The 15,707-nt window shown below is 31.2% G+C and overlaps 1 protein-coding gene across 8 annotated transcripts in view; it reads right to left on the reverse strand.

Moving 5' to 3' along the window:
- Atg17 (autophagy-related 17) overlaps window positions 1–15,707 on the reverse strand; it is a 169,874-nt gene that overhangs the window by 22,921 nt on the left and 131,246 nt on the right. For 3 of the 8 annotated variants that reach the window (XM_072546185.1, XM_072546137.1, XM_072546146.1), the window contains 4 exons: window positions 13,810–14,845; window positions 11,533–11,819; window positions 9,397–9,887; window positions 4,844–4,973 (listed from right to left, as the gene is read on the reverse strand). In XM_072546185.1, coding sequence (XP_072402286.1) covers window positions 4,844–4,973; window positions 9,397–9,887; window positions 11,533–11,819; window positions 13,810–14,845 — 1,944 coding nt within the window. Of the gene's footprint in view, window positions 1–402; window positions 634–4,843; window positions 4,974–9,396; window positions 9,888–11,532; window positions 11,820–13,809; window positions 14,846–15,707 lie in introns of those variants that run through there. The other 5 variants (XR_011952134.1, XR_011952132.1, XM_072546177.1 and 2 more) reach the window with 3 other exon arrangements.

The raw sequence follows: 15,707 nt of genomic DNA on the forward strand, positions 1-15,707 counted from the left end.
GCGATACACGTAGAGTTTCACTGAATAAAAACGATTACGTTATAGGAATCCAAAGATAACACATAAGCAAGCATCAGATTTTTAAAAATGTATACGTTAAAATTCAGTGCGTAAAACACACACCATATTTACATAACTGGCTATTTATAAAAAATACAGTCATAAACATTTGATTAATAAAAACTTCATTTAAACTACTTACTTAACTTGGTTTTTACCAAAACAAAACTAAGCTTTTAACATTTAAGACAAGCTTGTAGCCTATTTAAACGACACTACAGAATTTAAACAAGCAGATACTCAACAAATACTTTGTTTATGAGGATATTATACAGAAACTTCCATACTTAACTCGTCTACTTCAATATATATAAAGAAATTATTAAAATAAAAGAACCTAATTTGTCAAAAGTTTATTAATAATTTTGGCTTATAAGAATAAAATGTGATTTGAGTGAACAAGAAATGCAATGTTTTTATTAAATGAATGATTTTTCGTAATTACCCTATTTTTTCTGTGTATACAGGATCAGCATTCACTTCCGTCAACGATATATTCATAGGTCTACATGATTCATAGCTTCATAAAGAACTTTTGTAAATAAAAATCCAAACAATATTGGAAGAACGTTCCTAGAAAAAATGCCAAAATAAAAATAACTATGGGAATAATAATATAAAAAGCGATACAACTCTACAAAAACATACAATTTTGAGATAACGTTATTATTCAATGTTAAATCTTAATTTTTTCTTTTTATTTAGAATTTAACTGTTGTAAAATGAGTTAATTAGTATTTAATTACGCACAATAATTAATTAAAATACCTTAAAAGAAACTAACATTTAAAACCATAGTATGTACTGATCTCATATCATATTTTCTGGCATTATCAATTCTTCAAATGTAACATTTTTTAAAACGTTATATTTGAGACAACAACTTAAATTAATTGTAAAGAAAATATTATTTAAGCTCGACAGTAATTCAATATGAATAATTAGTAATGGTGTATGACATTCAATCAATTACCATGTTGACCTCATTCAACAAATAAGTTTCTTTTTTTTATTGTCAAAACATAATCACGGTAGAAAATATAAGCTTAACAAAACTGTGCCTCAAAATAATTCAATTTCAAACGGAATATCAATTTTGACAAAATTGACATAAGTGAGATCTACAGAAATGGATCAGTTTGAAGTGGAGTCATAAAGAAAGTGGTAATTATGTTGTGTGAAATGTATAAGTAGGTATGTTAAAGAATTTCAGAAACATCGGTAATTTTTTGCCTTCTTAACTATGCGGGTCGGCTCTGCTATTTACAAATCGCCATAAATTTTTATTTTGAGTCATACCAATATTAATTATCTTTATAGACATGTCAGATTACCTCCCAATTTCGTCTTCTTGCACTCATGAGACATACCTGGAACCTCATCGCACTCAGCCCAGGCAGAGAACGAAAAATTTGTTCTATCCGTTTGTGTATCTACTTTTCAGGGAAACTATAATGTATACATCTTTAGATAATGAAAAAACACATCATTGACCCTTCTCTATACAAATAGATAAGGAGCTTAAACCTGTTTCATTTTAGCCCAAAATAGCTAAGGAAGTACACGATGGAGATGCACGTCATTTGTAAATTCAGAAAATTGTTGCCAACTCTTGTTCGACAGTTTATTATGACTATTTTATTTACAATAAGAATACAATTTCTGAAAATATAAATCGGAAATCTAATTCAGGATTCAGCCTAAATCACTTTCTAAACGTTGCAAAACAAGCAGACGACAATTGCCATGAGTTCGCTCTGAAGAAGCCAAGAAGCTAAAATATGCATATCAGCGAATGGTGGTACGCTGTAACGAAATCAAATCTAAATCGTCTATTTTATTTTTAATACAATTTCTGCTTACTGGTTATAAAAATAATAAAACTAAAGATCATGAATAAAATTAAACGATTCAAAATCAATGGTATTTTTATTCTGTAGATTAAAATATTTGAAACAGTTATCCAAACTGGAGTATCCTACATATATTTATGCCAATTCTGATATTTTCCTATAAACAAGCTGTAGCTTGGAGTGATAAAATCTTTTTTGCAAATTAGTCACTTAGAAGTGTTTGTATTTATTTGTCTTCCCTTTAATATCATAATACTGTCTGCAGAACTTTTTCCCAGGCGTTTTCGTAAGTAATCATTTTCTATTTTATTAGTGAATCTTGCCAAAGGATATTACAATTGTTTTGTAAGGAAACACAGATACAAATATTAAATTGCTTTAAGTATTATAAAGTTTCCTCACTTTCGATAAATCTATTAACAATTGTCCATTTTCTGCTTAATTTTTTTGTAAATTTTAAAACGTTATAAATTACTGCATGCGTGTGATGATTTAGAACTTGTCGTATTCGCATATTTTCCATATTTATATCATAACGATACAGATGTGCACAAAAGTAGCCGGCTAATTATATGAATGTTTCCTCATTTTTTCGAATTTTGCCAATGCGCACCCAGAACTCGCGTCTCGACTAATTTGGGCTAGTATATGTAGGTATATCTAACAATACAAAAATATGGTATTTTATTTAGTCAAACAACTTTCATGGTCCAAATTTATTTCTCCAGTATTTCAACATGTATTACCACATTATAGAAATCATCGTTGAATTACAAAAAAAGAACTAATGAATTATTTTTTGATAGATGACGATTTTCCCAATCTTCTTCTTCTTCCCAAAACCCGTATCCCGAAAAATATCTAACTTATTCTAGCTATTTACTAGTAAAAAAAGACATCTCTTTTGAACTAAATTTTTAGCAACAATTTTTAAGTAAATACTTCATTTTGCAACTTAAATTAAAGTTCGAAATACATTTTACTTTTATAAATTCATCTAGAAGCATTCTTCTTCTCATTGTGCCGTTTTTTAACGAATGTTGGCGATCACATCTTTAAACGTTTTCCTATCATTTGCAACTTAAAGTTCTTCTTTCTTCCCAACCCTTTTCTTCCCTCTACTCATCATTGCATGATGGCATGTAGAAGAGAGTATTTATCGTTTCGAAGTATGTGACCCAGATACGATGTTTTTCTTATTTAAAATTGTGTTCATTATAAGCATTACCCACCAAGAATAATTATTTACACATTTGGTATCTGTATAACCTATTGTTATGTAAAAAATTGTTAATATTTATAAAAAAAAAAAATGAAACAATAAGACGGTTTTTCGTAGATATCTCCATAAATTATTGAACGATTTTAACGTTTAAAATATGAAATTAAAGGATTTTCATTATCTATTTGATCCACGTATAATAGTTCCACTGAAAAGAAATCTCATCAGAAAATGTAATATTTTCTACTACTTTCCACTACTACAGTTCTAGTAAATAAACTTTTTCCTTTTTTGTCACTTCACTTATCTATATATGAATTCTCTTTTCTGCGACAAATACTGTTGTTCTTTTTCTTTAACTGCTCCATATTTAGGGTCGTATATTATAGCTAAACTCAACCCACGTATATGAGACTACAATAATGAAAACGCATATTGAAATTGCCATTGCCAAAAAAAATTGAAATGCTATCGTCGGTCACGAAAAAGATAATATGGGTCGACGAAGAGAAAAATATTTTCCGCACCATACCATCAGCATAAATTAAGCGACAAGAAACGTTTTTTAAAATTCCCTTTTACTTAAAACAACCCTAATGATAATCAGTTCACGAAATTCCATAATAATAATATTCTAGAAATATCAGCAGTTTCCAGTGTAAAGTATTTAATATCTATAGACAGCCACTTTCAGTGGAACGTTTAAGTACAAAAATTAATTATTAAAATACGAACACTTATACCCAAATTCAAAAATTGCAAACGATTCTGTAACATGTCACCTCAAGATTATGTACTATGGACTGGTACAGAGTCTTCTTTCATATGAAATATTAGCATGAGGTGGTCTAACAAATAATCATATTCATATATTAGAAGTGACACAAAGATGAATTCTTAAAATAATATTTAACAAAATGATCCATCCATCTGATCTTTACAAAGAATCAAATTTATTCGATATTAGACAACTCTCTTATGAGTAAATATTCCTTCATCAATTTAAAAACAAACACCAACAAGATATAGAGGAGACGGCAGGACAGCGCTGTCACACATTTCTAGGTCCCAGACTATTTAATAAACTGCCAGTGGAACTAGCTTGAACCTTAAATTTATTTAGATTATTTAAAAAGAATCTAAAACAATATATTTCAAACGCAAATAGATACATGGTAAATATTATTAAAAACATTTGAAAAACATAAAGACCTCACAACTTTTGGGCTATAGACACGTGCGGATTTTTTTCCTTGTGGGTGCCTATGTTTATTCTTATTAATTATGGAAATTATGACATTAATAAGATTACGGGTAATTTGAAACTAGGTCAAATTTGGGATCCCTGAGCAAAAGAAATTAAAATTAAATATAACGACTGAGAAATTAAAACAAACTTTAAGATAGGATACAACTGTACAAATTTTAATAAGAAAAATAGATATATTTGACTCATATATCAGGATATCGATGAGAGATTGATGATTCTTGTATATAGTATTTTCTCAATGGTATGTATACATCACAAACATATACAATACTTGAAGAGTTAGTCACAAAGTAGTTAGGTAAAACACACACACACACACACACAGGCGCGCGCACACACACACGCACACAAAAAAAGTTGTTAGGTATTATTAAAATCGTCAATGACATTGCAAAACAACACCTTCAAACTCTGATAGTAACATTCCATTTTACGTACGTTTTGTTCAATACAATCTTTATGATTTTGAATGCTTTTAGTAAACACCCTACTCAGCATCATTTCAAGCCACGTGCTGCTGATATAAGCGTGCTGTTCTTGAAAAACTTCCACTTGTTTATTACAATCCCTAATCAACAATATAAACATAAACCAATGATCTACATTATTTGACGATTCGAATTATTATGGTTGTGTTTACCTTAAAAATTATTGCTTATAAACTAAAGAGTATGAGTTCACACCTAGAGAGTGAACCGAAATAGTTTCAATGTGGGCTTCGTATATTTTCAAATAGTAAACTTAGTTTTAAATTGTGAAATTATGTAAGATATCTTCAGAAAACGTAAGTGCCGAAACTCTGTAATTTTAAAGTTTAAAACGTTACAAAGTCAACTAAATTGTAATATCTTATTATTGTTGTCAACAATCAATTCCTTTTTATCTATATAATTATAGTTTTCCTGAAGAAACATGTAGTGTATGAAGTTCCAAGTCAATATGGATATAAGCAACAGTTCTAATTGAAATACGACAAAACATAACAAACTCATCACAAACATATTATGTCCTTCCATTGAACATGTTCTGGTACCAAGCGAAAATCCAAAAGTCGACTGCATCGAAATAGGATTACTTCATAAATATAAATACTTAGGTCATGAAAATCCAAATTGCCAGGGACAACCAAATTGCTGAACTGCAAATAAGAATCACTTTAGCATGGGCCGCATATGGAGCTCTATCAGACATCTTTCAATGTGTGCTTCCAGTCATGGCTTACGGCTCCGATACACTTTTCTTAATCCAGGCTGCAGCAACCAAACTCAGAGTAGCCCAAAGAAGAATGGAGTGCTTGCTACTTGGACTGACTCTAAGACAGAGTTAGAAACGAAGAAATAAGAATACAGGCGTCACAGATGTCATACATCGCATAGTATGGCTGAAGTGGAACGGGTTGGACCATGAGGCCAGAAGGAATGACGGTCGGTGGACACAAAAAATTACAGTGTGGAGACCACGAGCAGATAGAAGAGATAGAGATACATCACCTACAAGACGGACAGACAACGTCAAAAGAATCGCTGGGAATTGGCTGCAGGAAGCTCAAAACCAACAGAACTGGAAGAAATTAGGGAAAACCTATGTTTAACTTTGGACGCAGAAGGCTGGATGATAGAACATATGATATAATAGAACATGCAATTATCTTTAGTGTCCGAGAAACCAGTACAGTACAAGAAATCGTTAAATCTAGAAGGTTAGTCAAACTAAATCCTGCTTCTCCGATAACATTCCTAAAAATTAGTGACTCCATCCCGGAATATAACCACATCCAAGTTGACAAATGTTTGTCAGTCCTTACAATATGACATTACCAAAAACATTTACACTTTATTTTGATAACACAGCCTGGTATGTTACAACTGCAAGAAGTCGATCCACCGAGCAAAACTCAACTAACCCTTAATCTAAATGAAAAATCGTTATTGAGCCTAACAAATATGGTTCTCGAAATAAACAAATTTTCATTTCTAATCATCTACAGGTACCAAATACAAAAGACCAATTAAAGATCATACATCGCCAATCAACCAAAACTTAACTTTGGCGAAATAATTTCACTTAAAGCGGACCGACCTTCAAAAGAAACAGAACATTTTTCCTACACCCAAGGTCAAACCAAAAATTAAGAAAGGGTACCTCCCGTTAAGATACGCAAAATGCCCTTTCTCCCAGAATTAAATTTTTTCACGTTCTATGTGATTAAAAAATAAGAGTAAAATTTCAAAAAATTCAGAAATATAGTTTTTTTTATCAAATTCACAAAATAGAAAAAAAAAATAGACCTTGATTCATCTCAGAAAAAAAGTTACTAGGTTTTTTTTCGAAAAAAATGCATTTTTATGTAATACCTATACACTCAACATGTAGAGTAATAGACAAGTTTGGTAAAAGCCGGAACTATGCATGTGAATGTTTTGACATTTCTAAATTGATTGCAGCCCACCGAAAAAAATAATAATAATAATAAAAACGAAAAAATGACGTTTGTGGGGGTAGGGGGAGGGGTGGCCGGCTAAAATTGCACTTAGTCGTATTTGTTATTCATATAAAACATAAAAAACCAAAAAAAATGGTTGAGGTTGTATCGATCTCAAATATATAATTAACCCCGCAAAACTCGCAAAAATCCTGAAAAAACATGTTTTTTTTGGGGGTTTAAAGATGTTTCGCCCAATTTTTGAATGTCCTAAAGGACCAAGTTACTTCAAATTATACGTAATTTATAGACAATACTGATTTGATCGATTTTGATGTTTATATACTGGAAAAAAATCCCCAAAAAACCGCTAAAAAAACAGTTTTTTTTATTTTGAAGGAGGCACACCTGGCCGAAAAATCTAAAAAATCAAAAATATAGTTTTCGTTTAAACACACAAAGTACAAAAAAAACTAGACCAGCAGCCATCTGTATAACAAAAGTGATACGCGTTTTTTTTTTGAAAAAATAATGCATTTTTAGGTTATGTACATTAAACTTATGGGTCTATAAAAATACATAAGTTTTGTAAAAGCCTCAACATATGCGTAAACTTTTTGAGATTTTTAAATTTTGCAACCCACCGAACCCATTAACTATCTGAATTTTGCATGTATTTTAGTTTGTCCCATTATATAGTTGTTAGGGATCATATCCTACATATACGTTTTAAAGGCATTCTTATAACATTCCAAGCAGTTTAAAATAACTACTTTGTAATAATTTGATTTCAGACAACTTGTTGGTTACTTAAAATGTATCAATATGCTACTTTTTTCTATAGAAATAGATAGAAAAATGCACAGAGTATAATGTTCCAATTCATATGGCGTTCGTCGATTTCCATAAAGCATTCGATTCCATCGAATTATGGGCAGTGCTTGAATCTCTAGAAAATGCATGTATAGATTCAAGATACACTAACATAATTAAAAAGCCACCATGCAGATAAAGCTGGACGAAAGTACAAAAACTAATCCCATAAGACTACAACGGGGAGTAAGACAAGGAGACACCATCTCTCCCAAACTATTTACCCTTGCTCTAGAAGACATTTTTAAGAAACTAGAATGGAACAACAAGGGTATCAACGTCGACGGATCATACTTAAACCCCTTGAGATTCACAGATGGCATAGTTTTAATAGCCGATAATATCCAAGAACTAAATGATATGTTACAACAATTAAATGAAGTTTCAGGAGCGGTAGGCTTAAAAATGAACTACAATAAAACAAAAATACAGAGTCGAGACCAGACAAATATAACAATACAAAATCATACCATAAAAAATGTCGAACGTTATGTATATCTAGGTCATATCATCAAACTAGGAAAACCAAATCAAGATGCTGAAATTAAAAGAACACAACTGGCATGGGGCGGTTTCGGCAAACCAGCATATATCTTGAAAAACACCTCCATTCCTGTAAACTTAAAGAAAAAGGTGTATAACACATGCATACTACCAGTTTATACCTACGGCTTAAAGACAGTAGCCCTTACCAAAAAATCTGCTAAAAAATTAGAAACAACGAAAAGAGCAATGGAACGAATCATGCTTGGAATATCACTGAGAGACAAGATTAGAAACACCGAGATAAGGCGTAGAACGAAGATTAGGGATATTGTGGAAGAAATTGCAAAAATGAAATGGCGCTGGGCAGGTCACGTAGCCCGATATAATGACAACAGGTGGACACGGAGAATTCTAGAATGGAGACCAAGGACGACAACAAGAAGCATGGGAAGACCTCAAAAAAGATGGGTAGATGACATAAGAGCAGGCAAACAGTGGATTAGATTGGCGTAAGATAGAGAAAGATGGAAACAATTGGGAGAGACCTACATTCAGGAGTGGATGGAAAACGGTTGACAAAGAGAGAGAATATGCTACTCGCCACGAATTGTCCGTCGACAATAGAACATATTAACCAAAGACAACAAACAAAACAAAACAAAAAGATTGGAAATTATAAGTAAATTTGTGCTATTAAAAAACACTGATTGATTCTATCCGTTATTTTTAGGTACATCGTGTTATCATATTTGTATAATTATTTAAAACTTGTCCTTACTTCAGGGCAAAACTGAAGGCCTATTTTTTATTATTTATTTTTTTTAATTACCCTCCAATTTGTACAACCGTACTAGATATATAAACTGGAATGTGATCCCAATGTTTTTTATTAAAAGGTGAATAATTTTTAACAATTTTTATTGGTTATATAAATAGGTAAACATCAACACCAACTTAAGTCAATTCGTCAAATAATTAATCAACAAATGCATTATTGATGCCATAAATAAAAAATTTTAATAAATCAAAATTTCATATATTCAAAAATCATGCTACAGTAACACTAAGCATCACAGGCAAATAATATTACAAAAATTTGTTTTTATTTCAAGTTATAATTATTAGTGAAATATGTGTCACAAGAATAAAATGTATACAATACTAAACTTTTGATTTAACTTTGTATATTTTAAATAAATATAGTACCTACCGGTCACAATTCTCATTCACATTTTGATTTTCTATCTCAGTGAGAGTATCATCTATAGCCGCCATGGCTTGCTCAACATTATCTATATTTTCAACAATGCCGCTATCTTCTGCAAAATGCTGTTCAGGCCATTTAGCCGCCCCGGCATTATGTACCATAACTCGCTGTTCTATTTGCTCTACTAAAGTAGTTTCAGTTTCTTCTACACTAGCTACAGCCTCTAAAAGCTCTGGGCCGACACCATCCGTTTCGTCCCTCTCTGGTATTGGTGGATGTGTTCTCACTGGTGAAGATTTATCTTCTAAAATCATTTCTTCTAACGTGGTGGATACTGCAGATTGACTTTGTGTCATGCGAGAATGCTCTCCGGTACTGGAAGGCTGATATAGGCTCTGCGAGACGGAGGTATCACGTGATAATGTAGAGATTGACGGCCGTACTTTTACTCGAAAGAATTTGGTACATTTTGGTACTTTATATCTATTGTCAGACTAAAAAACAAAAAAAATGCATAACTATATATAATTCTATTTATAACATATATATAATTAGGAACAAGGGTGGATTAAGGTTGTATAATTTACACGCCTGTGGATGACGCAATTCGACGATATCGGATGTGTATTTTTGCAAAATATATACCGATTATGTCATAAAGAACTATATACTAAGTTTCAAGACTCTTCTCTTCTTGGTGTTATCTGTAACTCTGATGACATTTGATCCACTAAACCCAAATTCAATAGGATTTTTTCTAGGTTGAAAAATTTGACATGTTTTTGCTTTTGTTATCTTTCGGCTTTTGAGAAATAAATAAAGTAAAGATCAGTAAAGATCAGTTGGGTTTTCATAAGAAACAAAATTTATTTGAAAGAATTTACATTAACAACTGAAGTTGCAACCTTTACAATATTATTTGAAAAGGTAAGTGAAAGAACGGGTTGGTTTTCGAATATGCAAAATATAGTATATACAACTTGACCTTGTTTCGCATCTTGTTGAAAACCACTAGACCACAGATTTAAATACTTGTAAAGGAAAATAGAATTGCCAATTTTAAACTATTTTTTTTTTTGGTTCTAATATATATATAAAATACAGTAGATATTTCAAGGTCTAAAGGTACACTCAATATGTTAACAATAAATATAAAACAATATATAACAATAAATATATATATAAGATAAAAAAAAAAAAACATACTTTCACTTAGAAAACATAGTTTTACTTGGATTTAATCTTTCATACATTTATTATGTAGGGTATAGAGCAATCATGAAAAATTCTAATTGATAGATCGAATTAGATGGAAACCACTCTGAGAAAAACATTTTAACTTTAAAATTGAACGTTTGTGTCACATTAAACACAATATGATTTACTTTTTCTATTGGGAATTAATCTCAATTCCACTTTAAAATACGTTTATTTTGACGTTTCGAATATTAAATGAACAGAACAATATTAAAAAATTAATAAAATCAACTGTTTCTTTCGGTCTCTCAGCGTAATTTCCTGTAATTCATCTCGATACTCTCATCTCTGCCGTTTCCAGTAGCCTTTGTGTTGTGGCTGTGTCGAGTCTTGTTTCTGAGGCATATGCCATTATTTACTGGCTTTATAAATTCTTGACTTCATCTCCGTGTTAATTTGTCTGATTCGCCATATAGTGTTCTTAAGGCATCCTGCCAGTCTCTATTTGCTTTTTGTACTTGATTTCTCACTTCTTTGTCCAGGTCTCCATTGCTGTACAGTGTAATTCCAAATGTAAAGTTTATAAGACGAAATTGCAATATTAGTTATTACACCATATATGAATTATGGCAAGGTGACTAATGATTGGCTACTGAGATAATAAAAAAACAAGAATGAACTTTCAAGCTTCACTGTGCGCCCGCAGAGAGACACAGAGAAATAGAGAGAGAGAGAGAAAGAGAGAGAAGAGAAAAACAGATCAATCGAGAAATTTATTCAAATTAACAATGAGAAGTATGTAATTACAAACGATATCTTCGAATATTTGTAATACCAGACTTTATAGATGTATGCAAATAAAAACCCACTTGGTAATGAAAAAAAAAAACAGAAACAGAAGGTAATGAAAATTTGCATTAAAATAAAAAAAGAAACAGTTACCTTTCTTGCATAACAATATTCTTTATCTAAAACTTCTGCAATACAAAAATGCTTATTGGGTTGACCTTCGTTGACTTCTAGACCTAAACCTTCTAAATAATCAGAATGCACAAAATAGAGATGTTGCTTTTCTTGAACTACTCTAAAATTTTCGTGTTCTTTGTCCCAGCCGACGATCACTCGATCTCCCGACTTACAACTTTCTACACTAAGCATTCCTTTAGGCGTTGGCTCACTTCTTTTGGATTCTTTCTGTTTTATAGGACTCGTCGTAACGTCTACTTTAGCTAAAAAAATAAAAAAATCCTTAGGATTTTAAATTCAACAGGAAAATATATATCATTTTGAGTATGTGCGTGTGTGTGTGTGTGTGTGTGTGTGTGTGTGTGTGTGTGTGTACACGCGCGCGCGTGTGTATGCAGAAGAAAGAGATAGCCTTGGCCATAGGATTTATTTTTATATACGAGTATACACACATATCTCTGTATAAGTGCATACAAGGTTAATTATATTTATGAGGGTTTAACAACAGGGAACCAATTTTAAGGAAGAGAGGAGTGCTGCACACTCGGGGGAGTCTGTAACCCTTGGAGAGCGCGTTACCAAAATGGCAATATTATACCCGATGGCAGATCGGAAATGTCTTCCAATTATGGGTGGAATAGTGTACATTTTTGTTTACTTACTTACTTGTTTGTTTACTACAAGTTCTTTTCTTTTAAACAATTTGTTTGTTTATTATATTGGTTTTTTTATTTGTCTTAGTTTGTTTCTTTTACAAAAATTAAATATATTATTTTTTCTACTTTTTCAATTTCCTGTTCAATAGAATATAAGTAACTACGATAATGCGTCCTATAGAATACGATAATTTGAACTCCAATACGATTTTCTGAATTCGATGACCTGGCAACACTGCTCTTACAGAAACAAGCCTAATAAACGAATTGGTTTGGTGGCCCGGTCTACTAATATAGCTATATCGTTTTAAATATGTTTCTCTCAGTTCCTCCCGTTGATAACGGGATTAATTATTTCCTATACTGTGCGTATATATTTAGTTAAAACGAGATAAAATTAGGGCAACTTGCTTATTGGAAAACTATTTTTAAGTTTATTTTCTTAAATTGCGCGTTCATCTTTAAACGGTATAAAGAGAGGTAAACTATATGGATCACTCATCGAGTTAAAATCTATGGAGAAGCTATGAGCATATTAAAGTGTGTATGAAAAACGGCGTCAGTAGGTGTGGCTAACAATCATACCAATATGGCGGTGGGATCAGGGCCTAACTCAATAATATTAAAACTACTACACAACTATGACTAGTTATTCAGAAGATTTAATCATAATCTAAAAAATGCAATACATTTTTAATAAACTATGATTTATTTATCCCGCAATAAACACTAAAAACACGACATATACATAAAGATAAATTAATACAGTCAAATAACAAGTTGTATCTGAAAGAGATAATAATATAAAAAATATTTTAAAGGGTAAAATGAATATACGGTATAAAATAAAAGAAATACCTTCGTTTTACAACTTATAAATTTGATGACTATAAATTAACTGACACTTAAAAATTTAGTTCAATTAACAAAGTTAGAAAAGTTATTATTAAAAAAACAAAATTGAATATCTGCCGAATATCACAATGGAAATACTGTGTAGAAATAAAAATAATTATGTTGCAGTAGTTAACAAGAAATTTTAAGGTATTTAGGATGAAGATATTTGAGTATTCTCAAGAATAGCACAATCTACCTGAGTATTCTCAAGAATAGCACAATCTACCTTACTTAAGATTTTTAATGAATACTACTAATTTATTTTCTGAAGTACGGGCCATTATTTTGTTTACATATTTGTATACTAACCTGTGGAACGTTATTCCTGAATATTTTTTATTAACATTGCTTTTGCTACTGCAACTACGTTGAGAACAAGAAACCATTATTATGCACCATCACAATATAATATTACAGTTTTTATAAAAGTATTATAAAACTAAAAATATTCGAAAAAGAACAAAGCGTAAACAAACATACACGATCTGTCAAAATGATCATAACAATATGGCCGAAGTGTGGTCGTTTTTAGTCACGTGATGATCTCTCCATAGATTCTAACTGGATGGGATCACTCGAAGTATATTATATTATGAACATCTAGTACTAATCAACCAATTAAGTATAAATTAAATAAGAAGCCTTAATAATTTAAGACTTCTTATTTGTCAAAGTTTTCAAAAGTTTATTAATATATTACCTTCACAAACAGCCACCGAAGTTGACATATCTACAGCCTTGACGTTCTGACTCCTACATTTTTCCAGCTCTTCTGCCAAGGCATCTTTCTCTTCTTGCAAAGCGTTAATTTTTTTTAAAAGTTCCACATCGCTACTCTCTATTTCGCTCTCAGCCAACTGTTGAATGGTACTTTTATATTTAATACATTCTAAATTCAGATTCTTTTCTCTTTCCATTAAAAAGTCGATTTGCTTATCTTTTTCATCTGTGATTTTTTTAGCCAGATTTTGGAGCGAAATATCTTTTTCTTCCGAAAGTTTGGTTTCAGTTTCGCGTATCCTTATAGCCATGAGCTTTTCCCATTTCTCCCGTTCTTTAAGTAACGCTTCACTGACTGCTCGTTCTTTATCCATTTCAAACTTCTCTTTCATTTGCAATAACAAGGGAGAATTACTAGCTAAGTTGGTAAAATCTACAGATTTTTCCAAACTACTATCTGATGGACTTCTTTCCATGGTCATAAGTTTAAATCTAGATCTAATGCTTTCTATTTCAGCTTTATAATCTCTTGTCAGCCTATCCGTTGTTTCTTTCACTATTTTTTCTTTTTCTACATCTTTCTCTTCTAAAAGTTTCTGCAGATCTTCGATGGTTTTTGCATTTTCTTCTCTGAGCTTTTCCATGTTCGTATTTAGATCTTGACATGATAGTATTATTTCTCCTTCTAACGCAGATTTCTCGTTAAATAAATCTTCTATTTGTTTATTTTGCATTTCTACCTGCTTTCTTAATTCACTAATGACATTCTCGTAACTTTTTGTTATTACTTCAAGGTTTTCTTTTTCTTGTTGCTGTTGTAAAAGTATGAGATTTGCCCAGGAACTATTTATTTTATCGCAATACTGACTAGCACTATCTTTGTTGGCTACAATCTGCGTTCTGAGGACTGCTTGTTCAGATCTGAGTTGTAGAATCGCGTCTCTGGCTAACTGGTATAATTTTCTTAACACTGTTTTTAATTTTTCATGCTCACTTCTAGATATTTGAAGATTTTCCTAAAAATAGTTAAGATTATTAATTTGTGCTCTTGTATATACCATATTTGATATATTAGAGCCAAAATTAAAGCCATGTGAAAAGTATTCAATGATTGACGTAATGACTGTGAAAGTTGATGAAAGTGATGATTATGTATCACTCTAATTCTATCAGAAGCAAAAAATGACAAGTTTTAATGATTGGAACCTTAATGAATAAGGTATGTTTATAAAAAGTGTTAAAATGCATCTCGTTATATCGATTTCGGTACCTTTAAAGATGTAACGAGTTGATTCTGCTTCCAAAATTCAATACGTTTGTTTAATGTAAAATAAAACATTAAATAATTTAAAGCCAATAAACTCACGGTATCAACAAAACGTAACAATGAATAAGAATTCTATAGCCAAGTAATACAATATGATATGTGAAATTATAGAGAGACAAACCGTAAAATAGATGGAAAAATATTGTAATATTCTTTGGGATTAGAAAAAAAAAGCATGGACATAGTACCAAAAACAAAGCTAGTATTCATTTCGATGTGTAATTCAATTATCATATCTAAAGAGACCGTTTCAACAGAGATGATGTATAGATTTACAATAAAAGATATGTATGTATATTTTCCACATTCATAGAATACATACATATATCGAAATGCACCAGTTGCATAAAGAATTGAATGCAACTCAAATACATAAAATGCAAAAAAGGAGATAATGAAGTCACGAACAAAGTTTACAAGTTTGCAAAAACTAAATATGACATAAAATTTAAGATTAAATGATATGAATTAAGATTAAATAATACGCTCTCAAATGCGGCAAATAGAGAGAGCATACTTTATATCGGCAGGAGGGCTACGGTAGGAGGAGC

This window comes from Diabrotica undecimpunctata, chromosome 1 (genome assembly GCF_040954645.1).
Source record: "Diabrotica undecimpunctata isolate CICGRU chromosome 1, icDiaUnde3, whole genome shotgun sequence".
Taxonomy (NCBI): Eukaryota; Metazoa; Arthropoda; class Insecta; order Coleoptera; family Chrysomelidae; genus Diabrotica; species Diabrotica undecimpunctata.